Source organism: Apaloderma vittatum, unplaced genomic scaffold (assembly GCF_000703405.1).
Source record: "Apaloderma vittatum isolate BGI_N311 unplaced genomic scaffold, ASM70340v1 scaffold31489, whole genome shotgun sequence".
NCBI lineage: Eukaryota > Metazoa > Chordata > Aves > Trogoniformes > Trogonidae > Apaloderma > Apaloderma vittatum.
In genome coordinates, this window is record NW_009735150.1 from 1 (window position 1) to 11,113 (window position 11,113).

The following is an 11,113-nucleotide window of genomic DNA, read 5'->3' on the forward strand; positions in this document are numbered from 1 at the left end:
AAGTCTGATGGAGAATGGATATTAACTGTAGGTTATAGTGGCCTAAATGAAGTTACACCACCCACAAGTGCTGCAGTGCCAGACATGTTAGACCTTCAGTATGAGCTGGAGTCCAAGGCAGCTCAGTGGTATGCCACCACTGACATTGCTAATGCGTATTTCTCTACTTCTATAGCAGCAGAGTGCAGGCCGCAGTTTGCTTTCACCTGGAGGGGTATCCATTACACCTGGAATCGACTGCCCCAGGGGTGGAAACACAGCCCTACCATCTGCCATGGACTGATCCATGCTGCCCTGGAGAGGGGTAGAGCTCCGGAACATCTGCAATACATGAAGACATCGTCTTATGGGGTAATACAGCAGAAGAATATTTCACAAAAGGTATGAAAATAATTGAGATTCTTTCAGATGCTCGTTTTGCCATAAAGAGAAGCAAGGTCAAGGGACCTGCATGAGAGATCCAGTATTGGGGAGTTAAATGGCAAGATGGGTGTCATCACATCCCAATAGACATGATTAATGCAGTATCAGCTATGTTGCCACTGACTAACAGACAAGGAAACAGAATCCTTAGACACAGTGGGTTTCTGGAAAATGCATATTACATCATTCTTATTTCCAGCAAACTGGAATAGCAGAGTCGATGAGAGCAGATTGCAACAGAACACAGCAATCTCACAATTTATTATTTAACCAGTAAAAGCACCTTTGCTCTCACATCCAGGATACGGAGTGACACAGCAGTAGTCTGCCATGGCCATTTGAAAGCCCTTTGCTAGTGCCTGAACTGCTGTCTGGGTGTGTCACCCTGCTCTGGCCTTCGAAGTGACCTCTACAATGTACTTCTTCTTGGTGACTTTTATGTCCCTTCTTGGTAGACTGGAAGATCTTGGGACCCCACATGAGTGCCAGGCTGGGTTTCAGCCATACATGACACCATGGGAGCGGAGCACAGTGCTTGCTTGGCCCTCCCAGTACCACCATAATTTCACAATAATTACAGTAGTAATTGTACGGGTGGAGGGTGTGGCAGTTGCATCCTCCTGGACAGCAGACCTTGCAAAAGATTGGAGACCAGGCATTACAAAAGATCTGATAACAGACCTGCTCCAAGGACCTGGCAAGGATGGCCATTGAGGCCTGATGAGGTCTGATGACTTTATTTACTGTGTCATTTGTGCACTGGCTCCTGAGCTAATTAGAAATTGCTCACATAAAGACTCCACTCAGGTATAAACGGTGCCGCGCCAGAGAGCCAATTTGGAATTTGATTCGGTCCTCCCCAGAGCAGTGGGTCTGCAGCCAAGGATCCACCTCTCCCCTTGGGTTGGGATGCTGTCCAAGGAAGCTTCCTAGGATTGAGAGCTCCCACCAACCCCAGGCTGAGTGAGACTTCTGGATATATTCTTGAGAGAGCCCTTTCACCTCCATGGGTGAGTGATTTGCTGGGTACCCTTGAGTAAGGGGTTTTCTCCCTTTTACTGAGTGAGTATGTGCACATTTTTGGTCATATTTCTAGAGGAATAGTCGCAAATTCCTAAATCCAGTTGTGAAGTGATAATTCCCAACTTGCATCTGAATCTGGAATATACTTTTGTCTCTTGGAGTTCATGGTGGTTTTCGGGTTAGAATAGATTTTGGTAATTTTGTAGTAGCCCTGTCTGTTTTTGTGGGTGCCTCCATGACAGAGTGGATGTCCATAAATAGGTCTTCTGAGTCTGGGAACTATCCTGACTACATCAAAGCAATAATAAATGCTGCTGTAATTCAGAGTCCTGCTGGTTTGTGGATTTGATGCACCTTTAGCAGCTGTAGTACTGTAACTCTTCAAAGGATAACTTTGTGTTGTCCAGTATGCTTGGCCTTCTGAACCTACCTCTGCTGCTGTAGCCTACTCAGCTGTTTTAACTTCAAATTCTGACAGTGAGTGCACTACATATATTGAGATACTAGGTAAAAGTTTGTATATTCATTTGAGTTTCATTGGCATGCTGTTAAATTGCCACTTCTGTGTAAGTTTAATAATAGCAAACCACAGCCCTGTGTGATCCATTACTATTACTGCCCTTGTCACTTTGCAGACATGAGGTAAAGCTCATAATCCAGGATATCAACAGGAGTCCTAGGAATGCAAGGAATGCAGGACTAAACACTTTCTGCCTCAATGTGTAGTTTGCATGTTGCACATATATTTTTTTTCTTTTTTCTTATATCTGGGATTTAAACATACCTTGGCAATGAAATGTAAAAAATGTTGCTAATCAAAGATTTTAATGGACAGACACCTTCAATTACCCTAAACGCAAAAAAGACAGAAGTCATCAGCTCATTCACTCCATATTACACACCTCACTGTAATCACACAGAAGTGAGTGAGAAGATCACCTTTTGCTGCAATATTATGCAGCTGCATTATTTACCTGCTAATTACCTGTTGTTTACATCTGGACTACCCTGGTCATTGTTAAAGTTGCACAGTTAAAAATCTAGCATGTGTAATTGCATTATACTTACATTCACTTGCACATGCTGGAGTTAACGCATAGTAGAAGAATGATCAGCAGCTGAAGCAACTGTTTGTAGTTGTAAATGGAAAAAAATCGAAAATAAATAGAAAAAAATTTAAAACCATGAGAAAAGAACAGAACATGAGTGGAGGAAGCAAAAGTTATTCTCCTGATACTGTGTAAATTTTGATGCTCAACTTCGTAATGATATCTGCAATTGCAACATGGCCCCTTCAAAACACTTGTTGTTCATGTTACTATTTTTTCCAGCAACCACTTTACTTTTCTTATAAGTCTGATTTGTAACTGACTGTAGCCAAGCCTTGACAACTTCCTCACTATGCCAGCCAGCTTTCCTGAAGCATATTACCTGTCCAGCAAGGAGGGCAGATGTCAGGGTAAGAGCTGCAAGCAACTTCTGGGTTTTCACGGGCAGGAGAGATCAGCGTCCTAAAGACATGTGCTTACTCTGGCACAAAATCAGCCACTATTATATGAAACTGAAATTGCTAGAAAGAGCATGATGTAAGATACAGGTGTGGGATTTAATCTTGTTGTTGTCCCCTGGTTTCTGCATTAGGAGACAGAGAAAAAGATTCAAAGAATCAGGACTGGAAAGAAGGCATGTGCTTCCACCTGTTGCTGCCAAAAAAAAAAAAGAGGTGTGGCTGGCTGGTATCGCTATATTGTAAGCATTAATAACAAACAGAGATTTGTGTGACACTATAATCTTAAGACAAAATAAATAGATTCCTGTTGTTTCTACAACCAAAGATAGTTGGACTGGATACCTCAGATTTGGTGTCCATACCACATAAAAATGCTCTAAGAATTGACTTCCCATTCAAATTTTCTGTTCTCTGTTTAGTTGTGCCCGTTTGGATTTGTTAGACCGTTAGTGTCATGCACGTGTCCCACTGCAGAATCTGGACGAAACCACTGCTATGGCAGGTAGTGCTCCCAGAGCACCTAATGCTCCCTCACCAGCCCAGTTTTGTGTATCTCGTAGGAAAACTGGTACAACAAACACACTCTACTCTTTCTGATACCATTTTAAGACCACTCGTAATCTGTCTATCTGTGTAAACTATCAATCTATCTATCTATCCACCTATCCACCTTTAAATAACTACCTTTTCTTGTTTAAGATAGAGAATTGTGGAGTCAAAGAGGTAAAAACATGTTAAGCTTTTCCTTTATTTTACAGATGCAAATTTACTATCACAAAGTTTTACAGCAAGGTTCTCAAAGCTTACCATTCATAGATGATTAGTCACGCTCTGTACTCTTACTTTATTTGAGACAGGGATCGACTGGAGAGAGTCCAACGGAGAGCTACGAGGATGATTAAGGGACTTGAACATCTCTCCTGTGAAGAGAGACTGGGAACTGGGGCTGTTTTAGTCTTGAGAAGAAAAGGCTGAGAGGGGACCTTATTAATGTATAGAAATATCTGAGGAGTGGGGGTCAAGAGGAAGGTGCCAGTCTCTTCACATGGTGCCCAGTAATAGAACAAGAAATAATGGGTTTAAGTTAGAACATAGGAAGTTACACCTCAACATGAGGAGAAACTTTACTGTGAGGGTAACAGAGCACTGGCACAGGCTGCCCAGAGAGGGTGTGGAGTTTCCTCCTCCGGAGACTTTCAAAACTCGCCTCGACACATTCCTCTGTGACCTGCTCTAGGGGATCCTGCTCTGGCAGGGGGGTTGGACTAGATGATATCTAGAGGTCCCTTCCGACACCTAACATTCTACGATGCCATGATTCGTATCCGGAGGGGCACTTCATTAATTTGCAGGTATTCTAAATGCAATGCATAATGTCAGAGATTATCGGTTTCCCACGAATAAACATTTTTTCCTCCGCTTAAAAACAACGCAAGTGTTTCTACTTAAGAGCTGCTTCTGCTCGGTCAAAGAGACAAGTGCTGATGCCATCCCACCATCTAGAGGAACTCTGAAGAATCGCAGAACTCTGAAAAGTCCGCTCTGCGAGCCACGATCTGAACAAGGCTGGAGACCACGGGAGCGGTCCTGCAGCTCGCCAGGCAGCTGCTTTTAAGTGCTGTTTAGACACTGCAGTTACTAGCCTAGGTTAACTTTTGATCTGGCCTGGAACAGACACTTTCTTCCCCCTTATGTTGCCTTGTAGAAAAAACAGTACCAGAATAAAATAAAAATAAATTAAAAAGTGAGGGTTTGCATGTGAATTTCTCTTTACCAGTGCAATACCTCAAATGTGACATGACCTAATTCTGGCTCCCTGGTGTTCCAGACAAGTGTGTCTACCCAGGACAGACAGGCTTGCACTTTGACTCTCCTAACTCAGCAGGTCTTCACATCCATCCCATCTGCTCTTCCAGAGGTACATCTGGCTTTCCCACTCCGCCAGGCTGTTCAGGCCAGCTTTGCATCACACCAAAAGTACTGAATGCAGTTTTAGACTTGAAAATACCATGAGAAAGTCTCTGGAGGGTAACAAGGGAAAGCTACAGAATGGCAAGGGTGATAAACTCAATGGAGCACTGAAGTGGGCATGACAATCAGCCTAAGAAAAAAAAATAAATTTGGTTTAATTAATCACAAGCAGATTATCATTTGGGAAAATAATACCCATAAAACTAGTTACTGTTTAACAGCCCTATTCTAATTACAAAGTAGACTCTCACATATGATTTGCTTGTTACTAAATTTGCCTCATAAGATTCTAGTGATATCCTAACAAATTATATCATGGGAGATGCCTCAATATGATTGAAGTCAAGGGCAAAAATACTGATTTAGTAGAGGATGTATTTGGCCTTATAAAGCAGGGAGCAGAGCAGAACAGATCCCCACTCTGTTTTACACTTCATGTGGGAACCTCTAGGATGTAGCTGTGACTTCACTGTCCTTTGTCTTGTCACTATTTATCTGCTGACATTTCAACATAGATTTTGCTCTTTTGGGTGGATCCTAGATCAGACTCCTCCACGGAGCACAGCTGAATCCTTCTTCCTCACTAGAGGCTGAACTTCACAAACATCTGAGCTTGGTGCTAATATCCTCAACATTGAGGATGGAGCTCCGAATCCAAGCAGAAGTTAGATTATGTATAATATAGTACTTTATATACTTTACAATGAAATTATTATTCCTGTATTTCACTAGAAAGGGCAAGTGAAGGTTGATGTTATCCCTATGTTCATTTCGACTTCCATTCACTAGATCACGTTTGCCAAGAAATATTGAGGATGTAAAAATGCAGACTTGCAATATGCCCATCAATAAAGGTGAAACACTTCACCCCTGTAGCTGTTGTCGCCATAGTGCTGGCTGCTGGCAGTGCTTGCTACGGTGTGGTATTGCTGGTCCAGGCCCTTAGCAAAGGTAGGTTATGTTTCCTCGAAAGCGCTGACTATGTCAGGGTGAAAACAGATGCAGAATCCTTGCCCACTTGCCAACGTCCTCTGTGGGGCAGCAGAAGAGCAGATTTGTAAGCTGAGCCTATGCCCAGGGTGCCAATGTGGCACAGAGCAGGTGTCAGCTGCAAGCACTGATGATGTCTCAGCCTCTGCACTGCAAGTCTTCAGCCCTGCTCTGCACTCCATTAAAGGATATTTACATAGTGTTTGAATACATGTTTCGATCATTCTCTGTGGTCTCACCACAACTTTGCATTCATCTAAAGACCAATGGTTAGAAGGAGAAGAAGAGCTAACTACCATACATAGAGCTAAACACTGATGCACAAAAAAACCCTCTGTGTCTCTGCTACTCTCTCATCATCACATTCCTGTACCAGGGCTTTCTTCAGCTACAAAAAAAAAAAAAAAAAGAAAACAAAACAGCCCCCCAAAATAACCAACTACTACCTACAGCATAAAAAATCAGCAACACTTTGCTTGAAATAAAGAATAAGGTAAACTGACAATATTGAAGCTATCATCTCTATCTGCTGCATATACCAGGCTCTGCCTCTTTGTGACTTCGGTGTCCATAGCCAGGGTCGCTTTCAAGGCCAGTGAGCACAGGAAGTCCTGAGGAATTTGGAAACATTTCCTTCAAGCCTTCTAAAGAAACAAAAGGATAGTTACATTGAAGTCAGCAATTCAAGACCAACTGCTAAATCTCAGCTCATCTGGCAGCCTCTGAGCAGTCAAATGACTGCCATACCTGAGGCACAGAACTGTGTTCACCTGGTTCTCATGTCCACATGGGGAAACATGTTTTGCTAATGCATTAGCCTGCTTCTCTTCCAACAGACATAGAGGACAGGAGCTGCTGGCTCTGTCCCTGCAGGCTGTGGATATGTATCTCAGAGGAGGTCCCCGGCTTTCTCACAGCCGAAGGCAAGCTGAGCCCCTGGTAGATGTACACAGTACCATAGGGAATATTGTGGCCTACATGGGACCCAAAAGGAATCATCTGGCAGGTGTTTCTCCTCCAAATTCCCTGGCTAATGTACTGCAGGAGTGAGATTGGACCCGTAATCTCCGAAGCCCATTGCCTCCAATGGAAGGACAAAGACCCACTAATGATAAATGGGCAGATAAAGCTGTGAGTATTTAATTGATTGGACTAGGTAGAGGATGGTGGACTGGTCAGCTAATTGCATAATCTGCACTGTAGCAGTGCCCAGAGTCAGAAATCCTATGTACACAGAGGACAAAGGGCCTCTTGCCACATTCAGGGAGGAAAGGCCACTTTTGGCTATTTTTGAAGACCACCAGGGGTGATAATTCACAGTTCAAAACACGTGACCACAGACACATCTCCAGCTCCAGAGACTCCTCTATGAAGTCAGCAGCCATGGCATCTCTTTGAGCAGAGCCAGTGTGTGAGACTGGACAGACTGGGCTGTCACCTACCAATGTCATCCCCTGAGCCACCCTCCTGGCAAGATGTCAAGGGTTATGGCTGGGGGAGGCCCCCAAAGGGCCGCACCCAGCCACTAAACGAATGACAGATGCTCTCCAATAACATCTCTGCCTCCCAAAGGAGAAGAGAAAAGAGAATAAGACAGATTTACAGACTGGAAAGAAAACCAATCAATCAACCAGCAAGCAAAACACCAAGCAGCTTTGATGAAATAATAACAGTACTACTAAGAAAAAAATGGAGATAATGAAATATATACAACCATATACAAAACCAGTATTAAAACCAACTCCCCCTGTCACCTCCAACGGCAATCACCACTGACGCTGCAGAGCGGGCAGGCACCAGGGAAGTCCCAGACTCAGTAGCAGATGGGAAGGCATACAGGTACTGGATTTAGGAAGTCATGGATTGGGATTGAGGGCAGAAGAACAGACAGAGTCCTACTTGGATACAGGCCATTGAAAAGGAGGGCTCGATTCTTGTGAACCCTCAGCTTTACACAGAATATGATTTATATTGAGTGGAATATCTCGCTGATCAGGTTTGGGTTACCTGTCAAGTCCATTCCTCCCTGGATGTGCAATATTTTTACTTCTTTGCAACCCTTTTTACTTCTCAGCACCAGCAAGGTGGGACAGAAGACTTAGCAGCGACCTTGATTACTGTAGGGACAAGTATAAGCAAGAGCCTTTCTGCATCCCAATCCTTGGTAGTAACTGTAACATCTATAGAAGTAACTATAAAAACTAAAAACATTTATAGAAATTAAAACATAAAATCTAAAAACATCACTTCTAGCAGCAGACACTGCGTGCAACAATATGCTGTTAAGTTTAGAAAGTGCAGTCTCTTAGAAGAGACTGCGCTGAAAAGTAAAATCACTAAACAGAGTTGGTTTTTGTTTTAGATCAAACCAGATGTCAGTTATGAGCTATGTCCATAACTGACACCCTGCTCCCAGATTGCATAGGCTGCACTTGCCACACGGTGGATCTCTCCTCAATATAAAAAAGGCCTGAGATGAGCCAAAATACAAATCTATCAGTAGTAAAGAAATAGAGCCATCTCCAGCTCTACAGTCTCACCCATACCTCTTCAGAGTTAAGGACCCTTAAGCAGATCACACTGCCACATTTTGGAGAGTTTCAGCCCTAGTCTTCTGTTTCAAGCTGTTGAGTCTGTATTGCTTCCTGGACCATACTATCTTTTTCCAAACTTATAGTTTGTATTTAGCCTCAGAACCAGATGCCTGAGATGTGAATCAGCTCCCACAGTGTCCACATGCATGTTACGTCTCTAGCATCCACTGTAGTCAAGGGAATTGGTCAAAACATGAGAACAGAATAAATATAGGGTGATGAAACAGACATATCTTTACTGTAGGTCATGTATGCACTTTTGAGCCATATGTGTTTTGCTTTTCCTAATTTTCATGTATTAATTTGCCTCACTCAGCGGTAGTTATGTGTCTTTTGCAGTGCATTAATGGTAAGTACGCTCATTATAACCCTCCCATCCACCAGCCTCTAGGCAATGCTGGTGATCTGTTCTCAAGGTAAATTCCATGTCAGCCCATTTACTGTTATTTCTTCCACAGAACAAGCCCAGCAAAAAGCAAAACTCACCAGACCCCCTTCCCCTTTACTGTACAGAGTCTGAGTTCCCACCTTAGGGAGGTAGAGGCCCAGTCAAAAATAGTGTGAAGACGTGGGTCTACTGTTGGTGTAGCAGACACCAGATTTGGAGCATCCACTGTGAAATATTAACCTGTTGCAGTATGCTCTCAGAGGTATCACTATTCACTTCAGCCCTGGTAATGCGCTCTCGGTTAGCCTGCCTTCATTAAACATTGTTCTTTAACTAGTTGTAATGAGGTAGTACCAAACTAAGACAGAAAGGGCTTGCTAACTGGTATTCTCCACGCAGGAGTTAAATCAGGTAATCTCTGCAGAAACCGCCTCACAAATCACCCTCAGATAGATGCTGGCATCACTGTGGTACAGGCAGCCTTCCCGCAGGGCTGTCCGTGAGCTCAGCACATGCCACTGACTCGGCCGGCACAACACAGCGACGATGTCTGCACCGACCTGCGCTGGCAGCCCTGCACATGCTCCGTCTGCCAGACAAGTCCCACTCACCCTCCAAGCCTTGTTTGTCTACGGGAGGCGCTTGGCGGCTGAGGCTGGGTGAGCTGCAGCATCTCTCAGAGCTGCTCGCAGGCAGTTTCACTTGCTGAAGCGAAGAGCGTTTTCAGCAGCTCAGCTAAGCTTCCAGAGTTGTCATTTTCAGAGGTTCCGTAACAAACAGAATATACTGGCTACTGTTCATGTCCTTGTTGTGACAACAACCTGCAGCTGTAAAGCGAATTCTCTGGCAACAAGACTGGTGACAGCTATCACTGCATTGTTTACTGTAATAGACAGGATTCTTCCCTGAAAACCTTGGAGATGGCATTTGTCTCGTCGGGCTGCAAATAACAAGACAGACCACAATGGATTTCAGTTCCTCGTCAGTATTTGATCAGCACAAAGGTAAGTCACCTGCTACTAATTTCAAAATCCTCTGGTCTTCCCATGCCTCCCATGCAAATGTGCTAAGATTACTTGACAGAATGAGTAACAGGAATTTTCTTAAAAGATCAGATCTCTTAGAGATTTATTTTGGTTACACATGAAAGATTTTCTTCCGTCCATTTCAGACATGTATATTTCAGCCTCTTGCTACAGTGATTTTTAAAAATACTTTTTTAGCAGAATAGCAACACCATTTGATTGCTTTTATGCGTAGCATTTTGAGATGTGCATACATATTGATTGTTTCTATTATATGTTGATTCTCTTATGGACAGACGTACACAAACAATTTCAATATTAGCAAACACAGAAGCTTAAAATGGAGTAAAAATTAAAGAAAATGCAATTTTCATAAGTCTGCTAGTTTGCACACATTAAAAGGACTAGAGGCTGACAAGTGATCAAATTATCTTCAGCAATTCCTAGTTGTATAGGTGAGTATTACCATAATTGTGAGTTTAAGATATCTTTAAGAGCCCAATGTAGGATTTCCTACATGGTAAGGTTACTATGGAAATAGAAATGTCTCTTTGTTGCCTTTTTTTTTTAATTGAAATGGCTGAATTTCATGTCTTTATTTGCCAGTACAGGCTTTCGGTCCTATGGCTAAATGCACTTTATGGGATGTAGTGGCATTCTTTTTATGTTCCCAAAGCAGGAAGCTGTCATTGTTGGATTATCCTTGTTGCAAAAAATTCTGTTTAAGTAGGCTTGTCATATAATCTGTGTGCTGTGGCCACAGCTTTCAATGCACACCTGCAAACTGTCCAAGCTAAGATGGCCATGCTGGTCCCACAGTGAAGATGCTGACTGTAGAAAAAGGCAAAAGGCAGTAGGAAAACACACACCGTGGTGCCTTTTAGGCAGCCAGGTCCCACAGGTTGTACTTTTGTGCTTGCCCACATTTCTTTAGTGAACTCAAAGTAAATACATTCCATGTAAAGCAGTGGACTTAGAGCTACCTTTCAGACACAATATTGCTGAAAACCTGAAGCAAGTCTTGAGAGTACTACAGGTCTACGTCAGCTCAGCCAGGACCCCGCCCTGAGTAGATGGGGAAGAGTGGGAAGCCATCAAGCAAAACTGAGTGTCCAGAGACAAAAGACACCACCTGCAAATGAAAAAACAATAGAAGGGAAGTGCAATGGGAGAAGGGGGATCTGTACGG

General features: G+C 43.2%; 1 protein-coding gene across 1 annotated transcript in view; it reads left to right on the forward strand.

Moving 5' to 3' along the window:
- Nucleotides 1-9,863: 9,863 nt before the first annotated feature.
- LOC104279288 (ankyrin repeat domain-containing protein 55-like) overlaps nt 9,864-11,113 on the forward strand; it is a gene marked incomplete at its 3' end in the record, with an annotated part of 14,046 nt that continues 12,796 nt past the window's right edge. Inside the window, exon 1 of the mRNA XM_009876504.1 lies at nt 9,864-9,903. Coding sequence (XP_009874806.1) covers nt 9,864-9,903 — 40 coding nt within the window. The remainder of the gene's footprint in view (nt 9,904-11,113) is intronic.